Here is a 20,493-nt window from a genome sequence, read left to right as displayed (position 1 = left end):
AGAGGAGCAGGGCGATGCTCTGGTTACTGCCAACACAGCAGAGACAGAGGGACTGTGAAATGACGAATACAAACCTGCACAACAAGACAAGCAGCGAGCGCTCTGCTCCCTCTCTAGCCCCAACCACTGCGGGTGTACCTTGAGCTGGACTCTCCCCACCAGCCTGGGAGTCATGTGTGAACAATGGGGGGGCCATGTGAGGGAATCGCTTCTGGAACTGAACCCAGCTCTGGGAAGGCCCGTGTGCCATGCAGCCCAAGCAAATATGCATATTAATTTTTTATTAAATTCAGTTAGTTCTCTCTTTATATAACAACATTTTCCCTCTAGGCACAATACAATACAAGGACTCTGTATGGTTGACACAATGTACAGAAACTTCAATAATCTACAACTGCTCCGGGAAGTTACAAAAACCTCCCTGTTGCACCAGCTCCCTGCCACTGCCATTATCATACAGGGAAAGGAAGAGGGGACCCTGGGGTTAAGACTGTACAAAGAGCTCTGCACTGAAATAAAACATGGTACTCCTTTAAAAACAAGACAGGTAGAACGGTCAGCCACCCTGGTTTTGAGCAGCAGGAGGGGGGAGGGAAAGGGCAGGTCCCAGGCCCAAGGAGCAATGGCAGGAAGGTGGTGAACTCTAACCGATGGGGGGTGCTACCGAGGCCAGGTACGGGCTCCTGTGAACAGGCAGCTCCTTAGCCCCAGGGGACCACACACAGGTGCCCGCTGGGTTTTGGGACAAGCACACGGCTCTAGCATGTGAGCTGCTGGGGGCTAAGCTTGCCACGGTGCAAACGGGGAGGATAAAGGATTTGTTTCTGTACCAGAGATGCCATCGCCTCAGTCTCATGATTCCACCTTTGCACTGACAATAAGTTACAGCAGGAAGCGGGCTGGGGAGGGCAGCAGGGCTGGGCTCAGTGGAGGTGCTAGAGAGCAGGGACTGAAGTACAAGGTTGTCCCTGGTACTCAGCTCAGGTGGGGTCAGGAGCTGAGCCCTGACCACCCCAGCACGATGGCTCCATTGCACTCTGGGGATCTCAAGGAGCTGAGGTCAGCCCCCATGGAGGCTGGGGCACATCCCAGCTCAGAGTGGAGGCCTCGCTCTGCAGCTGGCGTACAGTGGCTGCATGGAGATTTGCCGCTGCATGCCACGGGGCTGGGGCTGGGGCTGCAGCGATCCAAGCACAAGCTGCAGGGGCTGGGGCTGCAAAGCAGGGGAGAGCCCCGAGAGCTGACAGAGAAAAGGCAGCAGCTCTATGCTGTGATCTCCAAGCTTGGGCCACGTGGCTGGCGAGCCCAAAGCAAGGCTGGTAGGTGAGGGGCTCATGCCACACTGCTCCTGTGGACAGTCCCTGGGACTGGCCTCATTATCCTGTTCTACCACTCGCCCCAGGGAGCCTCTCTGGGAGCAAGGGGCCCGCCAGAACCCAGCCACACAGCGTCCTCTCCCCACAGTCACTGCAAGGAGAGGGAGGGGGGCTCCAGGGCTGTGCCAGAGCCAAGTCCCATGACAGCAGGCGGGACATGGCTGGGTCAAGAAGGTCCCAGGCCTCAGTCTCCCCCCTCCCCTGCTAGGGGCAGACCAGAAGAGGGGCTGACTCTAAAGCTACAATACTGCTAATGAGAGACCACCCATCCCACCAGAGCAGGACAGGGAGGAGGTCCCTCTTCTCCCCACGCTGGGATAGGCAGGCAGCCAGCCCTCACTGGTGCCCAGACACTGCCAGCAGAGATCGTGCCTGTCCCCAGGGCGGGATCTGGCCCAGTTGCTGGACTTGGGGTGGGCAGGATGGTCCCAGCGCTCTCAGCCTCCTATCCATGGAGCTCTCTTCTGGTCTGGCTGGACAGGCTAACCCTGAGCTCACAAGGGCTGGGCCAAGCGCCCCAAGGGGCTGGCGGCAGGTCAGCAGAGCACAGTCTGGGTCACGTGGATTTACAGACTGGATGTGCAAGTTCACGGGCAGCTCTTGGGCGTGCAGAGGGGTAACTGGGGAAAGCTCCAGCTGCTCCCCAATGGCACAGGGTGGGGGTGGCGGGTTCAATGCACAGCACCTCCCGGAGCCTCTCCCAGCAACAGGCCAGTAAAACCCCACGGCAGCATTCACAAGAGAACCAGAGCACTGCTCAGACAAACGCCGTGTCCTGCCAGGGGTGGGAGCTGTGCTGCCCAGCCGGGGACCCGAGGCCCGTGTCCTGCCAGGGGTGGGAGCTGTGCTGCCCAGCCGGGGACCCGAGGCCCGTGTCCTGCCAGGGGTGGGAGCTGTGCTGCCCAGCCGGGGACCCGAGGCCCGTGTCCTGCCAGGGGTGAGAGCCGGTAATTATGTGGCTCAGACAGGCTTAGTGGGGGTTGTGAGAATGGCTCCCCACTGCCCCAGCCTGACACTTCAATGCAATTAGTTCCTGCACTGGACAGTTCCTACCATAGTGTAACAGACTGATCCTGCCCTGACCCCTGCTTCTGTCCTTGAGCACGCAGGGGGCCTGGGGCTTTGCGGTATGATGTGCCCCTGGCAGTGGGGGAGAGTCAGGCCTCCGGCCACCTCCTCCTCAGTCAGTCAGACCTGGGCCAGCTCAGGTGCTAACCCTGGGCATTGCCTCTGCTTCACGCGCCAGGGCCCGGGGGCTCGGTGCCTGGAACGGGGGCTGCTGCTGAGCCAGGCTCACGCGTCCGACAAGCAGCTCTGGATGCGGTCGATCCACTGCTGGGCCAGCTGCACGTCCTGGGCACAGAAATTGTAAACTCTCTTCGTCGTCTTCAGCTACAGGGAGAAAAGACGAGAGCTGAGGCCCGGCGTCTGCCAGGGGGCGGGAGAGGCAGCCCAGGCTGCTGGGGCCCCGGGTCCCCACCTGGGGAGATGGGCAGGCAGGACTGGCTGGGGGCTGGCACCTTCCTGGATACCCAACTTGGCTCCAGCCGGAGTTGGCAAGTGCCTGGCACAGTCTGTACTCCTGCGGGCAGCGCAACTCAGGAGCCCAAGAGTCCAGGCCTCGCTGTCCAACGCAGAACTGGTGCCCAGCTGATTGGCCCCGGCCCGGCCCCAGCCAGCATCACCCCCCCATCCCGCCCCCGGCACCGAGATCCAGCTTCTCTGGGCTGGGGACTCACGTCGAAGAAGGCCTTCTCCTCCACTGTCTTGGGGGCCCCCATGGTGGGGGTGCCAGGGGTGATAGACTCCACTTCTGCCAGGTCAATGACCCCCTTGCACTCCGTGTCATTCCGGTTGTCATAGTACCGCAGCTGCAAGGAAAGGTGCCGTGCGTCAGCCAGTGCCCGCTGCAGCCGGTGCCCCGGAGTCCCGAGCTATTCCCCTCGTCCGGCAGCGCGGCCCATTTCTCAGCCCCTCCAGTACCTGATGTTTGGTTTTATCCAGCACGAACCAGCGGGGCTTCCAGGGCTTCATGAAGGCTCCTTTCTTGTAGAGCGTCCCCTCGTAGGACCTGCGGGCAGCCAGACAGCGGGTTAGCGCCTCGCTGCTGGACACCGGCGGGCGAGAGCCCAGTGGGGATGGACCAGCGGGTTCGGCTCCCAGCAGCCAGAGATTGAATCAGCTGAGCTGCAGAGGGCTGGTCCCATGGGACCCACACCCCACCCCAAGCAATAGGGCTCACTGCTGACCACGGGGCCAGGCCTGGCCTGGCCGTCTCCCCCCAGGCAGCCAGAGCTCCCTTCACCTGTTCTCGCTCTCTGACATCTGGAACTGGCTGTAGAGGTTGCTGGTGCTCTTGCGGCCCCCCTGCTTCCCACTGGACGGGGCGGAGGGGCTGCTGGTGTCGCTGTCCAGGCTGAGGTTGAGGGTGGAGCCCACGCCGCTCTCCTGCAGGTAGACCCCCAGCGAGCGCCGGTGGGGCACAAGGCTGGAGGACATCAGCAGGGAACTGGATGCCATCTGCAGAGCACAGAGCAGGGAAATGAGGGCACGGGACCCTCCCACCCCCACTGGCGCTGTCTCGTCATCACGAGATCCACTGAGCCTGGGCACAGGGCACTGTCAGCCCCTCCTCGGCCACGCAGGCAGCTGGGGGCAGAGCCAGGAGCCCTAGGCCAAGTGCCGGAGCAAGCGGGGATTTGGGCAACTCAGGCACCACGGCTGCCGGCCCAGCACCTGGCTCTCAGGACCCTGTCACACGGACAGCTCAGAGACCTACCCTGCTGACCTCCTGCCGGGTCTCCGTGCGCTGGGAGGCTTTGACCTTGTCCCACGCGTCCTTCCAGCACTCCGGCACCTGGCCCAGCTCCGCCTCCAGGTTGTGCAGCTCCTGCGGGAGGAGTCAGAGGTTATTCTGCAGAGGGGGAAAGACCCCACACCCCCGCCCTGCCCCAGGAATTCAGGAGCTGTGACCACACATGCTGCGCACAGACGATCCCTGCCAGGAGTGATCAGAGACTGGAGTGGGGAGGAGACGGCATGGGCAGTCTCAGTGCAGATGGGAGTGCCGGGGGGCTCTGCAAGGGGCCTGCTGGGAGCAGTGGTTGATCCAGCCTGGTGGTGTGGGTGTCTGCCTGGCACACCCACCCCGTGAACACTGTGTGCGGATCTGCTTGCCCCAGCTCAGAAAAGATTTATTAGAATTGGAAAAGGTGCAGGGACAGCAACAAAAATGGTTCAGGGGCTGGAACGGCTTCCACGTGAGGAGAGAGGAACAAGACGGGGTCTGTTCAACTTAGAAAAAGGATGACAAGGGGGGATACAATAGAGGCCTATAAAATCCATGAATGATGTGGAGAAAGTGAACCAGGAAGTGTTATTTACCCCTACATGTAACACACAAACCAGGGGTCACCCATGACTTTAACAGGCAGCAGGTTTAAAACAAACACAAGGAAATATTTCTTCACACAACACACAGTCAGCCTGTGGAACTTGTTGCCAGGGCATGTTGTGAGGGCCAGAAGTATAACAGGGTTCAAAAAAATTTAGATCAATGTTCCTGGAGGACAGGTTACTATTAGCCAAGATAGTCAGGGATGCAACCCCATGCTCTGGGTTTCCCTAAGCCTCTGACTGCCAGAAGCTGGGAATGGGCGACAGGGGATGGATCACTCGATAAATTGCCCTGTTCTGTTCATTCCCTCTGGGACACCCGGCACCATCTGTTGTCGGAAAACAGGACACGGCTAGACGGACCCAGTCTGGGTGTTCTATGTTCTCATTTGGGGAGGGCCCCTCCCCCACGCCACACACACCTCCAGCAGCTTGGAGATGGCATCGGGCTCCACTCGGCTGCGGTTGTCGTAACACGGCCAGATGATTTTGCGCTTGGTCTGCGGGGCACTGGAGTCCTGCCGATCTACCTCCTCCACTTGCTCTGGCTGCCCCTGCGCCAGCTCCCAGTCGTAGGAGGGGCCCTCGGACAGGACCTCCTGGCTGTAGTAGTCCCACACCTTCAGGTTGGAGATGTTACTGTAGGGCCTCAGCACCTACGAAACAGGCCGGGAAGTGCTCAGGCAGGGCCTGGCAGCCCCCGGCGCTACAGGAAACAGCCCCGAGGCCACAATGGCCAGAAAGGTGGTGAACTGTGCTGCCCGGCCGGGGATCCAGCAGCAGGAGGGGGTCCCAAAGGGCCGGCATCTTTGGGAAGCAAGTCATCCCCATACGGTTCTGCCGAACCCTGGACAGACTCTGGCTCCAGGCCAGCATGTTAGGCACCTGCTCCCCATGCTGCAGCATGCCCCCCACCCCTGGCTCAAGATCACATTGCGGTGCACGGGCCAGAGGCAGAAACAGCAGAGCAGGCTCCCAGGCTGGCTGGCCGTCCTGGGCCTCTCTGTACTTTGCCCAGCTGGTACTCAGTGCCCAGAACACAGCTGTAACGGCAGCCTGTTACAGTGCCCTTGGGTAAGGGGCACCCAGTGAGCACCCTTAGGCACCAGCTGGCCAGGTGACTGACTTCCTGCATGTCCCACCAAGTTAAAACCAGGCCCTACAGTGAGAACAATGGGGTCACTTTGCAGCTGTGCATGGAGGGCAGGGCCAGTGAGCAAGCACAAGTGCTTTCTGGCAGTCACACCGGTGTAAGAATTGGGTCCTTGACAGAGGCGGAGAGATGAGAAGTGGAGCCCTTCCCTCAGAAAACGCTGGTTAGACTGCGTCCAGTCATTCCACTGGAACATGTCGATTGTGTCCCAACTCTGGAGGGAAACCAAGGCACCAGGCTGGCCGGCCAGGCTTCCACCAGCCGGAGCAAACGAAAACATTTCATTTTGGTTCATAGATTACAACGTCTCCCGATTTCAGAGGGCTGACTCCATTCCTAGTGCTCAGGGGTGGTCATATAGCTGTCCCCAGCCCCGTAGCAGGGCAATCCTGCAACCCCAGCTGGTTAAACCCGCTGACTTTGCTGCTTCCCAAGTCCCTTCCCCACATGGCCCCAGGAGGGTTTGCTTTTCACTCGGGATGCCCCTGGAGATTAGCAATATACCCCACAGCCACATGGAGGCGCGGCCTGAGAAAACCAGGGTCCTTCAATGGGGATCAGGCTGCACTGGATATTGGGATCCCTGGTCTCTGTACTCAAGAGGAAGGGCACTGCTATCTCCTCCATTTCAGGCTGACTGGGACCCCCCTGGGAAAGGCGAGGTTTGGGCCCCTGTTCTGTGTCACTCCCAGAGCTGGGTTGCCTCGTTCCCTCCAAGCAGTGGGGTGGAGGGAGGTCTCCTTGGATTGTGCACTGGGCTGTGGGAGGCAAAGGTTATGTCTGGCCCTGGCGTCTCCGGCCAGCCAAGCAGGCTCACCTCACCATCCTCGGGGGCGTACATGTAGTTGAAGAAGACAGGGGTTTTCTTGTTCAGCCGGTCGATGTAATCCCAGATGGACTTGTAGACCTGCTGGCTCTTCCGCTCGCCCTTCTCCTCATACAGGAGGCCTACGGGGATGGAGAGAGAGAGAGAAAGAGAGAGAGAGACCGCTGAGCTGACAGAACTGCCCATTGGTGATGGGGCCCGGGGCCCAGATCCCTTACCCAGCTCGATCCGCTCGTAGTCCGAGTCCAGCAGGAAGGTGCGGAAGCGATTGGAGACGTAGTGGTAGCTGAGGAACTTCAGGTAGTACTGGGTGAACTCAAACTCCATGGGGAACTGGAGGTGGATCTGCAGAGAGACGAGCGTATTGCCAAATGGACACCAGCCTCCACCTAGCAGAGCATTGGTGGGGCAGCCCCCACAGGATCTGCAGCTCCATGCAAGGCATGGGCTGGCTCTATACCTGGGTTCCACTGGCCAGAGGCCCAGGACACAGGTTAACCCTGCGCTGAGATCCGACACCCCAGCTGCTCAGAGCTCACCTGATGGACACAGTCCAGGAACTGCAGGAAGACAGGAGCGAAGCCGCTGCTCTGACCGGCGAGGGTCTGGGCTCCGCGGTGGCTGAAGCGGTGTCCAAAGGACAGCCACTCCTTCTCAACGAGGAGCCGGAAGCCCTCCATTGTCCGGTAGTAGGGGTCTGACAGCAGCTGCACCAGGGACACCACCTGCAGGAGGGAGGAGGCCAGAGTCATGCCCCACAGGGGCTGGGACCTCAAGCCAACAGCTGGGAGAGAGGCCAGACCATGCCAGCCGGTTGCTGCAGGGCTCTGACTCCTACCTGCGTGGTGATATCCCAGCCATCCTCCAAACTGACCAGCACAGAGGAGCCTGTATCCAGCAGCTCCACCGCCAGCACGGAGACCTGCAGGATCTTGTGGATCTGCAGACACAGCACAAGAGGTTAACTAGACATCGGCAGGGGGAATTCAGGGCTGGCCCTGAGCAGGGGACAACAGGGGAACAGCCTTTCCCAGAAGGCTGGTGAGCTTGGCAGGCCAGAGCCTCTGAAGTACATATGGGGAGGTGGTACATGACCAGAGTCCAGACCCTACTGTCGCACACAACAATGAAGTGTCCTCCAGGCTCAGACTGACCAGTCCCCTGGACCTGAGGAGACTGCAGGGCAGGAATGGGGCTGCAAAGGGAACAGAATGACCCCAAACCCAGAGAGCTGTGTGTGAATGAAACTCTCACGCCACACCCCTCCACTCAAAGAGAGCAGCCCTCAGCAACACTCCCCTGTCCAACCTAATGAGGAGCAGCGTGCGGGCCATCAAGGGCCCAGATTCAGGCTGTTTAGGAGCCTATGTAGAACCCCTCTCCCCCAGGTAGATGTGCAGGCGCTGACTGGAGCCGGACATCCAGAGAACAGGGGGAGAGGGAATGGCTCCACTCAGACACATGGGTCCCTGCCCAAACGCCAATACCAGACTCACCAAGAACCTGGGCTGGCCTCGGGCAGACAGCACTTGTCTCAGGGCCCAGGCGATTGGGCCGTGCGGTCCCTACTGCCAAGAGGAGAGTCAGACACAAGATCTGAGGCCATGTGTGTGCCTAGAGGCCCAGAGCAGAGACAGTGCCTAGCCTCTGTCCAGCCCCAGCATGCACAGGGCACATGGCAGTCAGCATCTGGATCCCTGCACAGAGGCCCAGAGAGCATCTAGCTGTGGGAGCTTGGCCAGATCTGTGACAGAGGCCTCTGGAGCCAGCCAGTCCCAGCAGCTTTGCTCTTGGGAGAGCTCCCACCAGCAGGTCCCTTCCTGGACTGGAGGGCGTGTACCTAGCCAGACTGGAGTTGGCAGGAACCCCATACTCACCAGCACGGGGGTGCATGCACTGACTAGAAAGGACAATTGGATCATCTACTCTGAGCTCCCGTATAGCCCAGGGTGTTAAATCTCTCCCAGCTACGTGTGTACTGACTCCAAGAGCCTGTGTTTTGGGGAAGCTCCTTCCAGAGACATCCAGTCTGGATCTGAGGACACCAACGGAACGAGAACCCAGCACTTCCCGCAGTAGCTTGTTCCAGGGGTTAATCCCCCCCACTCACTGTTCAAAATAGTGCCCTATTTCTACTTGGAGGCTGTCTGGCTCCCACCGCTTCTTGTTCTGTCTTTCCCACTATATCAAAGACCCCGTTAGAGCTTGGCATCTTCTCCCCAAGAAGGGTCTAATCAGCACAATCATTTCACTTCTTGTTCTTTTTTGACAAGCTGAACAGATTGAGCTCCATAAGTCTCTCACTGTCAGGCATTTTCTCCAGCCCTGCAATCATTTTTGTGGCTCTTCTCTGCACCCTCTGCAATTTTCCAGCAACCTTTTAAAAATGTGGACCCCAGAACTGGACCTAGTATCCTAGGAATGGTCTCACCAGGGCCATGTACAGAGGTAAAATCACCTCCCTGCTCGGAGTCTCTGCTCCCAGCATCACACTGGGAATTCACACTGAGTTCCTTGTCCACTATGACCCCTAGCTCCTTTCCAGAAGCCAAGCCCCACTCTGCACGTGAGGCCCACATTCCTTGTCCTAGGTGTGTAACTCTGCCATTAGCTGTATTTAAACACATTTTGAATGGGCCCAGCTTACCAAGCGATCCCGATCGCCCTTCTCATTGTGACACAGCACTCTACCGCTCTGTCACCCACCAGTTTCACCAGATCACTGGGGAAACGTGGAAAAGAATCGGCTGCCGGGCCGCACTGGAACCACTACGTTCCATGACAGTTCCCACTGACAGCTCTGAGATGGCGCCAAGCACTCTCCCTCTGGCACATGGCTGGCTGTATGTTGGACACAATGTACAATCCTGCTCAGGATCTAACTGATCGCCGTCTGTGGGGCTGGGAAGGAATGTTCCCCCATGTCAGACTGGCAGAGACCTTGGGGGTTTCCTCCTTCCCCTGCAGCCTAGGGTGTGGATCACTTGCCAGGATCATCAGAGGGTATCTCCAATAATTTCCCACCGTTGTGGGGGCCTCAGGCAGGGGTGGGCTTCAGTCCCTCCTAGTCTCTCTGCCCGTGGCATACCATAGGCTAGTCTACTAAAATACCTCGGTAGAATTTTGGCTGGCGGGCTCACCCTGCAGGTGCTGGTGTCCTGGATAGACTGGAGGTCAGATGAGATGGTTTGGTCCCTTCTGGCCGTAAACCCTATGACTGACTCAAACCTGGCATGATGCTTGGATCCTGCCCCAGTGACCCAGCAACTAACCCTCACCTTGGGGTTCCTGTGACACACACTAGCAACTGCCCTCAAGCACCAGCTCCCCTCATACTGTAGGATCCCAGGTGTGGAGACAGATCTGGCCCTGGGTCTGCGCGACAGCCCTTGTCCTACACTGCCCAGCCCAAGACCCAGCACACTGACCTGGGACAGCCATTCGGACTCCTCCAGGGTCCGCAGGTACGTGAGGCTGGGGTCTGTTGAGGGGCTGCCGGGCACGCAGGCCTTTATCAGCTTCTTGAAGCTGGCCTTCACCTGCCGCACGTCAAACACTTCGATGGGCACTACCTCCCAGTGCTGCAACGGGTCTGGCTTCGCTCCCTGGGCAGAGGGTGAAAGTGGCAGCCCAGGTGAACGCACACTGGGCAGCACTAGGCCCACTCCCGTTTGCCCACCCTTCCCTTCACGGAGCCCCTGTTTTGCAGCGGGTTCCCCACGCCACGCCTGGGCTTTGCCTAGGAACAGCTGTAGCTGCACAGATCGCTCTGGGGCGCTGTCCAGGGGGAGCCTGGCTGCCGGGCTGCGAGCCCAGAGGGGGTTTGTCGCTGGAGTGGGCCTCCTTTCCCTACACCGGTCCTGGCTGCAGGGGGGACGCCCCCCATGAAGCTACCACTCCTCCCCGACAGTCCCCAGCAGCTCCACGCATTGAGCACCTTCCGCTGCTGACAGCTCAGACAGTTCCCTGCCCCACATGCTTCCTGGTCACTGGGCCGTTACCTTCAGCTGCGACTTGTCCCCAATGATGTAGAGGGAGGCCCGGTGCTGGCGCAGGAAGCTGGCCTCAGAGGGGGCCCCATTGTGCTGAGCGCTCACCAGGTCCTTCCCAGCCAGGCGGGACCCAATTTCCATGTTCAAAACGTAGTTGCTCATGCGCCCACTGGCCCGGATGCTGCCCCACTTGCCTGCAAGAGAGGGCAAGGTCATTGCCATGGCCCACTCAGCTGGCTCCCAGGCCTCGTGGCCTCCAGCCTGCCCTGTCACCTTCTGCCTTCTCCCAGACATCCAGCTCAGGGGGCAAGCAGCTCTCCTCCTTGAGGCACCCCCGCTGAGCTGCTCCGGCCCCCAGCCCAGATTCCATGTGCACTCGGGGGATCAGATTTGCTTCTCACTCCCCCGACTTGCCAGCATGTGGATTTGGGCAGCTGGGGCCCGCCAGGGTCAGAGCTCTGGAGCCTTTGTCCTTCCCACAGGCACTGCTGAGATTACCCTCTCTGAACGGACGCCCTGCCTTGCCCAGCCCCCACTGGCTCAGCGAGCGGCACCAATCTGCCCGTGGCACTGCGGGGCCCTTGGTGGCTGCTCCAGGGGATTCTCCCCTTGTCCCTGTGCACTGCACCCCCCGTCCCTTGACCAGATAACTCCCGCTCCCGGTACCCAAGCACTGGCAGATGTGTGAGGTGCCTAAAGCAAACCTGAGAGCCTGTTCCAGGATCAGCTGGGGGCCGCACTTACCTGCGGCACCAGGAACTGTGGTAAGACAAGCCATTCAGTGATAAGTGATAAGACAGACAAGCCAGATCAGGCTGCAGAGAGTCGTTAGCGTGCAGCAGCTCATTAGCTTACCCTTTTGATTGGGGGGGTTGGGGGAGGGTGTTACTGGGACATGTGGTTAGTCATGTGAAGGGTGTGGTGTTACATGGAGCAATCAGTCACATGACCATGGTTAGCGCCCGGCAGGTTAGGCGGATGACAGTACAGTACCTCGGGGACTTTCGCGGCCCTTCACCGATGCACCCTTGGGGGTGGACAGAGTGACCACCCTAGCTCTGGGACCTAGCACTGAGAAAGTACAGGACGAAAGGAGTCTTACCACGGGCGGCAGACCATGCGCGTCACCCCGAGCCGCACTCACTGGGGACAGGCTGCTGAGCTGGGAGGAATGGGGTGGGGTGGGGTGGGAGGAGTGGTGCCCCAGGGGTGAGATGGAGCGAGCAGCACAATGAATGGTACGAATGAGGTGACCCCGGCCCACTGTGCTCCCAGGTGATCCGAGTGCCAGAGGCTGGGCACCCCCCGAGAAGCGAGGACAGGCCCATCTCCTGGCAGGGCTGCCCCCTATGCTCTGCGAACCCTGGGGAAGCAAAGGTGAAGCATCTACTCTACAGCCAGCTGCCTTGGCCTGGCGGCCTCTCGGGCGAGGGCCCTGCGAGGCAGGGAGCTACGCCCGGCGTTCCTCACCTCCTCGGCTAATAGTGCCTGGCCCATCGTCCTTCCCTCCCATCACCTGCTTCATGAGCGATCCCAGCTTGGGCTGCCTCTTGTCGGAAGAATCTGTAGCACCAACAAAACACCAGCTTTTGGCCTTGCTGTTCGTCCCCCCAGCATCTCCCCTGCCCCCAGCAACGCGCCCCGCAAGCAGAAGAGGCGGCGCCCGGGGCTGGAATCCACAGCAGGGATGAGCCAGAGGCCGGAGCATGGGGCAGGGTCCCACGCTGCAAGGCAGCTCGAGCAGTGGGCTCTGGTCACCTGCTGCCAGACAATGCACCGCACGTGCCCTCCCTGGGTGCGCCACCCAGCTCTGCCCCATCCCCTCTCCCAAAGCAGATACACCCTCCACTCTCGCTGGAGCCTCTCCCCACACTGCTCCAGGCTACCTTCTGCCCACCGCCCCTCCACTCAGCAGCAGCTCGCCAGGATGCGGGGTCGGAGGGGCTCCCAGCTATGTCTGGCCCTACAGAGTGGGCTGCAGCCCCCCCACCCTCATTCCAAGGCAGACTGGGAGGCGTGGAGGAGTCTGGCCAATGGCTCCCTCACCTCCCTGGTCCCAGGCCATAGCTTGGGCTGCGCTGGGTGTGGGATGGTGCAGACAGGCGATGAATGGGGATGGAGCTTGGTGCAGGATGCAGGGCGCTGGGTCAGCCCTGCTCTCCCAGCAGCAGGAGGAGGGAGGCAGAGGCAGGACAAGGAACAGGGGGCATGAGACTCACCTGAATATGCCGCTCAAAGCCCCAGCTGCTGGGTGCTCTCGGCCCTGCCCGTCGGGCACAGTGCGGCCAGGAGGTGCTTGGACATCTCGCTCCTTACAGAGTCTGTTCCTGCCATCCCCAACCCGCCCCAAAGCCCCCAGGGTGGCCCTGGTGCAAGGACTCAAGTCAGCCAGCACTTGTAAGGGAGCCCCAGGGCTTAGGGCCTTCTGAGACCTGCCCCACACTGGTAGTGCCTGGGCCCCACAGGGAAAGGAGGGAGCAGGAGCTGAGCAGAGCCCACTATGAACCCAAAGAGGTGCACTAATGGGGCACTTTGGGGCGGGCAGAACCCCCCCGCAACAGCACAGCCCTGCCCGGCTCCCTGGCTGAGCTGGAAGGACGCCAAAGCCATAGGCCTGTTGACAGCACCAGCCCAGGAAGTGGGCATGCCCAGCCTGCTCCCTCCTCTCCCCACTGTGCTGTGGCCCCATGGCTGAGGTCTGACCCACGCCTCCTTACCTGCGCTACTCATGTGCGCAGAGGTGAAGCCGCTGAGCGTATTGCGCCCGCTGGCGTCAGCGTAGTGCGGCATGGAGTTAATCACTGCCTGCAGGTACTTCTCCTGCTCCAGGCTGGTGGAGTCTGTTTGCGACGGGCCTGCAAGGACAGCCAGGGTGTCAGCAACACACAATCACCGCGCTGGGGGAGAACCTATCGGCTGGGGTGCTGCCGGCACGTTGCTACCGGAGACGAAGCATTCCCCGGAGGCACACGCAGCGCCCCCCTGTCACAGAGAGGCAGGTACCTGCAGTAGGGGTGTTCTGCGACTTGAAGAGGCCCACAACGCCCTTGCCATGCAGTCCCCCCGATCTCAGCAGCACGGCCTTGGTGCGGGAGTTCCTCCAGCAGACGACAGGGAAGCGGTTCTGACGGTAGCACCGCGAGATCCTCTGGATGGTGTTGTCCTGGATGCTCTGCGGGACGATCAGCAGCCCGGGGTAACTGTAGGAGAGAGCACAGGCCATATGCCATGTCATGCCACACTAGGGGAATCGCGCAGCAGGGAGGAAGGGGCTGCCCCCTGGACAGCCTGCTGTCCATGCGCCAGGTACCCGCCAGCCTTGCCCAGCCAGGTACCCGCCTCCAGCAGATGGCCCCCCACACTGGGTACCCGCCTCCTACAGATGCTCCCGAACCCAGGTACCCACCTCTGGCAGATGCCCCCCATGTTAGGTACCCACCTCCGGCAGATGGCGTACATGCGGTTCACCGTGGAGATGCGGAAGGGCTCGTTTTTGGAGCGGGTGAGGCTGTTACTCAGTGTGCCCAGCCCCATCCTCTGATAGTCGCGGCAGCAGGCTCGCTCTACTAGGTGGCTCATGGTCATCTTGTCTGAAGGTTTGATGATAGTGGAGGGGGTCAGGGTGCTCCTGTCTATCTCTTCAGACACTGCTCAGGCAGAGGGAAGAGGCGGGGTCAGGTCGCTCTGGAGGCCACAGCCCCGGCAGGGGGAGAGGGAGACTGGGGCCAGGGCACAGTCTGATGCACCCCAGGCCTGGCCTTGCTGCAGCAGTGATGGAAGGTGAGGGCACAGCTGCTCCGTACCGGGGTGCCAGTGTCATGGGACACTCAGGAACGGGCCAGGCGCTATGGGGACTGAACCCAGGAGCCTCTGGATTGAAGAGCAAGAGCCTCCACTGGCTGATCTAACCGCCCAGCTGGGTTCTGAGCTCCCAGGCTGCAGCAGCTCTGTGGCTTGGCCCCAGAGGGGGACAGAGCCAGGCTGCGCTTGTGCGAGTGACAGCAGGTGTCCAAGCCAAGCCGCCTCATACTGTAGGGAAGACCCCAGCTCCTGGGTGCTCACAGAGCTAAGGAGACAGGCTGAGACGCCAATGCTCACCCACGAGGCACTGCCCCAAGAAGGCCCCCGCCCCCGGCTGCCCACACAGGATGCAGCCTGTTTGCCAGGGAAGCTCCCAACCTGAGATCTCATCCTCATCGTCCTCCTGGAAGTGCTGGCTGCTGCGATGCTCCCAGGCAGGTGGTGTGTACTTCTTGCGGGTCACGTATTGGCGGCCAATGGTCTTCTTGGCGTTCTTCACCAGGTTCTTGGAAAGCGTCCTGGAATGAGAGCAGGGGAGCGTGAGGCCAACGTGGTACCAGCCCCAGACCTGACATGCCATGGTGCGGCCACAGGGACCCTGCCCCCAGAGGGGGGCTCCAGAGACCTCCCCCAGCCCAGCCTGAGAGGGAGAGACCCTGACACTCAGTTAGACCATGAGCAAAGCAGAGGCAGGAGCGTCCCTTGGTGCCACCCACAGACATACTTGCACTAACCCTGCCATGGAGGGGCAGGGGAAACTACCCTCCCTAGCTCCAGCAGACTGGGGACCACCATGACACGGCTCCCACCCAGGAGGACAGGATGGCTAGGCAGTTACCATGGGCTAGAGATGGGTGCCAAGAGACCAGTTGGCTCCTACTAGGGACTCCTACTCCCCCGACCGCAACAGGATGAAGGGGGAAACCCAGAGGTGCCTGGACCCCTCAGAGTCAGACTGGGCAGGGAATCAGTCAGAGCTGAATGACACCGGCTGCCCCCAGCCTCAGGGCCATATGGAGATCCTGGATCAGCTCTGACAGGAGCGTCAACGGGGGCGGAGGACTGGCTATCTCAGGTGCTGGTCTGGCCCCGCCACCTCGTATCTGAGCACCGACTAACTCTCCGCACCCCCTGTGAGGCCAAGCACCACTCTGATCCCTATAGGCCAGGTGAGGAGCCGAGGCAGAGGCCAGACTTGCCCAAGCTCACATAGGATGTCTGGGGTGAAGCAGGGAATTGAACCTGGGTCTCCCCCATCCTAGGCTAGCCCCCTGCAGCCCCGGGCCCATCCTTCCCCTCAGGATGGCGCTGGGCAGCACCAGCGCTGCCCTCTCCACAGCAGACGGGGCTGCTGGCTACAGACTGAGCTGTCAGAGGCTGCCAGTTCCCCAGAAGCAGCCCAGCAACCTCGGGGCCTGGGGCGCAGGGAGCGGACGCTTCCCGCAGGCTAGCAGGGCTTTGGGAGGAGGGCACAGGACAGGCTCTGGGGGCTCTGAGCTGCAGTGCAGATCAGGTGCCCAAAGATGCAGCTGCAGACACGAAGAGGGTCCAAATAATGTCAGTGCTACACCCACCTAACCCTACTGCTGTGGCCACCAGCTCAGGCTGCCCCGGGGCTCGGAGACAAAGGAACACGACTGGCCCCCAGCACAGGGCATGGTGCAGATGGACAAACACTTCCACGATTCACCCTCCACAGCAGCTGCAAACAGGGGCGGGCACAGTCCCCTTGGGACCATATGGGGAACTAAACCCTCCATCTAGACCATATGGCCACAGCGAGGTTGGGCCCTAATCCAGCCTGTACCATAATGGTGGAGAGAGGCATCAAGTTTGCAGCCCAGCCTGTACCATGATGGCAAAGGTGGGGTTAAACCTGCAGCCCAGTCCGAAGCCCTGGGAGAGGGAAGGGAAGGGAAGGGAACACCACAAGGGAAGACCCAAAGCCCTTAGCATGCAGAGTGGGTGAAAGGAAGAACCACTGGGACCAGTGAAGGCTAGAGCCTGAGCCAGTGCCACCTTGCAAGCCCCTGTCCAGTGTGAAGGTGTCTTACGTGGATGAATGGCCAAGGTGCCCAAGGGATATGACACCCACTGCCAGGCCCTGGAACATATCGGTCACCTGCTGGGAGCTGGGTCACAAACACACAGGAGAGACGCTTAGACGTCACAGCACCAAGCCCAACGCAGCAGCAACCAGACCACCAGCAGCTGCAGCACTTGCTAGTCACAGAACGCGGGTGGTACAAAACAGGGCCCCATCATGCACAGGATCTTCTCATCATCCCCAGCGCTGCCCACCCTCCTGCAGGGCTGGGATTAGACCAGCAAGGGGATTCCCCCGACAGTTAACGCTGCTGGTTCACAGGTTTGAGAAGGGGTCCCTACGCCACCCCCTTCCCTTCTGCTCAGGGCTGGACGTGCTGCCTCGGAGAGCCCAGGCCAGGAGTCGAGGCACGTGACTGCAATCTAATCCTGGCCTCTTGTCCCTGGGCTGCAAAAGCTTTGGAGCCAGTGAGCCAAGAACCCAGTCCTGGAGAGAGGCAAGCTCAGCTACCAAGAATGCTGTTGCTTTGCTCAACAGCAAGCCCTCTGGCTGGTAAAGAGGAGCGAGGTCGGGCTCTGAAGGGAGTCTGCTCAGCGGCTCTCTTCCAGCTGGATTTGGGATGGGGCAGAGGAGACTCCTTGGGGGTTTCAAACAGGGACCCAAAGAATGCCCTGGGTCTCACGCTCCCTGGCAGCTCAGTCCCATCACAGCGTGGGGTGGCCTAGGTCCCCACTCCCCAGCGAGGGGGCACAGAACCTCCGATACCTGAGTGAGGGGTTTTTCTCCTTGGCCTTGGGCTGCATGGCTTGCTTGGGCGACTGGCCCACGGTGAAGGCGAAGGTGCCGCGTACGTGCTGGGGATAGCGCAGCTTGTGCAGGTGCTTCCTGAAGACCTCGGCGCTCTCTGAAGCCACCTCCACGTCGAAGGCGATCCGCAGCAACTGTGGGGAAAGCAGAGTGGGCTCAGACTGCCACTGGGGGGAGGGCCTTCCCCCACCCACATCAGGGCCAGGACCCCAGGGGAAGCACATTTAGCACACAGCGTGGAGCAGAGCCTGCAGCAGTGTGCCTGGGACCAGCCCGCCAGAGCACTCACCGCTTTCCTGCTCACCCAGTCTGGCACTGATGGTTACTTTTGTCCCACGCCCCCAGTGGCTTCACAGACCCTACCGGATGGTTACTCGATGTCCCCGTGCTGCCATCCCCGCTCCCAGGGCGGGCTGAGAGATCTGCTCATGGCCCCAGCTGCCCGGCTCCACACCCAAACAGCAGTGTAGTCAGGTGGACAGTTCAGCCCCAGAATGAAGGCAGGCCCGTTTCCTGCAGCACTGAGAGCACGCAACACCCCTGGGAGCTAGGAGATGTACAGCGACCCCATTCTACAGGTCAAATAAGCCGAGTTGGAGCTCAGGAGTTCCCAGACCCTGGCCTAGCGCTCTGTCCACAGGAACATGCCTCCTCCCTTAAGCATAGAAACCGGCCACTGCCTGGGGTTCCAGCAGCCCCTCAGGCTGGACGGGAGGGGGAATCGCAGCACAGATGGGTTCCCTGCTCCGCTCCACTCCGAGAAGGGGCTCAGAATTGCATCATGGGCTGATACCAACTGCCAGGGAAAGAGCTGTTTATCCATGGGGCAGCCAGGGAGCAGACGTCACCTCAATATCAGCTTACCCTCTGAAGCAGGGCTGGCATGATAGGGCTACCCACCTGTGGCACTCCGTCCTGACTCCAGATACACACCAGAGAGGAGGGCTGCATGAACACTGGAAACGTGAGGTGGTCAGCTTACCGTCCCCCAAGGCCCCACGCTCGGGCATTCTGCAGCTGCTCTTCTCCCTCAACCCAACCTTCTCCCTGCACCCCCACTTCCAACCCAGTATCCCAGGATGGCTCTTGGGTCAATGGCTCTCATGTAACCCAGCAGGAATGGAAGTCTGGGAGAAGGCAAATGGTGTGGGGTGATACCACAATCTGCCCCCCAACACCAACAGGACCACCCTGGTCCACCCACATCCCTGCCCTGTTGCTTGACTGTCCCTCAAAGCTGTAAAACGCTGTGTCTGAGAATCTTATACACGTGCGCTCCCCTCCATAATGCACCACAGGGAGACTTACAGACCTGTACAAACGCAAAACCCACGCAGCCGCAGAAACAGCCTGTCTGCCATGTCCTGCCTGGCTTTTTCTACTATAATTTGATCCTCCTGATTTCAAAAATGGAGGTTAGCAAGCTGAATTTTGAAGTTTAGACCCTCCAACTTGCAAATACGGCTGCCAAAATTCACCAGAAACATTTGAGATACTAGCACCATCGGCATGAACTTGTCAGCAAAATCAAACAGTTTGGCACAATTCCTTTACTGTCTTTTAAGAACTAAAAAGAGAAGACACATGGTTCTAATACCCGTTCTACTCTAATACTGAACTTTTTATAGCATTTAGTCACCTAGATATCATAATGTTAGAAGTTAATCGTTACACAGAAGGCTGTTTTTCCTTTAATACGTGAAATCATTTGCTTATTTTCTTGCATGCTTAGTATTTTATAGCACATAATGCTTTGTAGTTAGAGTACAACTGCCCCAGAAGTCATGGTGATGGCATTTTTTTCGTTTTGTTAAAAAAAAAGTGACTGGTTAGATAATGCGTTGGTTACAAGGACATATGAGTGGCCAGACTGGGTCAGACCAATGGTCCATCAGGCCCAGTATCCAGTCTTCTGACAGTGGCTGGTGTGAGACACTTCAGAGGGAATGAACAGAACAGGGCAATTATCGAGTGATCCATTCCCTGTCGCCCATTCCCAGTTTCTGGCAGACAGAGGTATAGGGAAATCCAGAGCATGGGGCATCCCTGACCATCCTGGCTAACAGCCATTGACTGACCTGTCCTCCAGGAACTGATCTAGTCCTTTTTTGGAACCCATTTATACTTTTGGCCTCACAACATCTTCTGGCAACGAGCTCCAAAGGCTGACTCTGTGTTATGTTTGTTTTAAACCTGCTGCCTATTTATTTCATTGGGTGACCCCTGGCTTTTGTGTCATGTGAAGGGGTAAACAACACTTCCCTGTTCACTGTCTCCACACCTGTCATGATTTTATAGACCCTGGGTGAATGGGGCAAACAAAGTTTTTGTCCTACAATGGCCCATTTAGTCTTGATAGTGCTTCTTGATGGGCTAGGGAACCAAGTTCAGAGCAGACATTTTTACAATTATAAATCAAAACTTACACATAACCTTATAGCATGGGATACAGACATCATAGAATCATAGAATATCAGGGTTGGAAGGGACCTCAGGAGGTCACCTAGTCCAACCCCCTGCTCAAAGCAGGACCAATCCCCAATTAAATCATCCCAGCCAGGGCTTTGTCAAGCCTGACCTTAAAAACTTCTAAGGAAGGAGATTCTACCACCTCCCTAGGTAACGCATTCCAGTGTTTCACCACCCTCCTAGTGAAAAAGTTTTTCCTAATATCCAACCGAAACCTCCCCCACTGCAACTTGAGACCATTACTCCTTGTCCTGTCCTCTTCTACCACTGAGAATAGTCTAGAACCATCCTCTCTGGAACCACCTCTCAGGTAGTTGAAAGCAGCTATCAAATCCCCCCTCATTCTTCTCTTCTGCAGGCTAAACAATCCCAGTTCCCTCAGCCTCTCCTCATAAGTCATGTGTTCCAGACCCCTAATCATTTTTGTTGCCCTTCACTGGACTCTCTCCAATTTATCCACATCCTCCTTGTAGTGTGGGGCCCAAAACTGGACACAGTACTCCAGATGAGGCCTCACCAATATCGAATAGAGAGGGATGATCACGTCCCTCCATCTGCTCGCTATGCCCCTACTTATACATCCCAAAATGCAATTGGCTTTCTTGGCAACAAGGGCACACTGCTGA

At 59.0% G+C, this 20,493-nt stretch overlaps 1 protein-coding gene across 10 annotated transcripts in view; it reads right to left on the bottom strand.

Moving 5' to 3' along the window:
* Window positions 1–266: 266 nt before the first annotated feature.
* The window catches only part of SBF1 (SET binding factor 1), a 151,259-nt gene continuing 131,032 nt past the window's right edge, over window positions 267–20,493 (bottom strand). For 3 of the 10 annotated variants that reach the window (XM_048819321.2, XM_048819472.2, XM_048820086.2), the window contains 19 exons: window positions 17,357–17,532; window positions 14,923–15,062; window positions 14,183–14,390; window positions 13,747–13,943; window positions 13,461–13,598; window positions 12,214–12,306; window positions 11,737–11,814; window positions 10,753–10,937; window positions 10,180–10,356; window positions 7,590–7,691; window positions 7,291–7,476; window positions 6,970–7,096; window positions 6,743–6,873; window positions 5,195–5,428; window positions 4,156–4,266; window positions 3,682–3,896; window positions 3,360–3,447; window positions 3,116–3,247; window positions 267–2,768 (listed from right to left, as the gene is read on the bottom strand). In XM_048819321.2, coding sequence (XP_048675278.1) covers window positions 2,670–2,768; window positions 3,116–3,247; window positions 3,360–3,447; window positions 3,682–3,896; window positions 4,156–4,266; window positions 5,195–5,428; window positions 6,743–6,873; window positions 6,970–7,096; window positions 7,291–7,476; window positions 7,590–7,691; window positions 10,180–10,356; window positions 10,753–10,937; window positions 11,737–11,814; window positions 12,214–12,306; window positions 13,461–13,598; window positions 13,747–13,943; window positions 14,183–14,390; window positions 14,923–15,062; window positions 17,357–17,532 — 2,817 coding nt within the window. In that variant the 3' untranslated portion in view covers window positions 267–2,669. The remainder of the gene's footprint in view (window positions 2,769–3,115; window positions 3,248–3,359; window positions 3,448–3,681; window positions 3,897–4,155; window positions 4,267–5,194; window positions 5,429–6,742; window positions 6,874–6,969; window positions 7,097–7,290; window positions 7,477–7,589; window positions 7,692–10,179; window positions 10,357–10,752; window positions 10,938–11,736; window positions 11,815–12,213; window positions 12,307–13,460; window positions 13,599–13,746; window positions 13,944–14,182; window positions 14,391–14,922; window positions 15,063–17,356; window positions 17,533–20,493) is intronic. The other 7 variants (XM_048819640.2, XM_048820171.2, XM_048819723.2 and 4 more) reach the window with 4 other exon arrangements.

The sequence above is a fragment of the Caretta caretta genome, chromosome 1 (assembly GCF_965140235.1).
Source record: "Caretta caretta isolate rCarCar2 chromosome 1, rCarCar1.hap1, whole genome shotgun sequence".
Lineage (NCBI taxonomy): Eukaryota > Metazoa > Chordata > Testudines > Cheloniidae > Caretta > Caretta caretta.
This window is presented reverse-complemented; position numbering and strand designations above follow the sequence as displayed.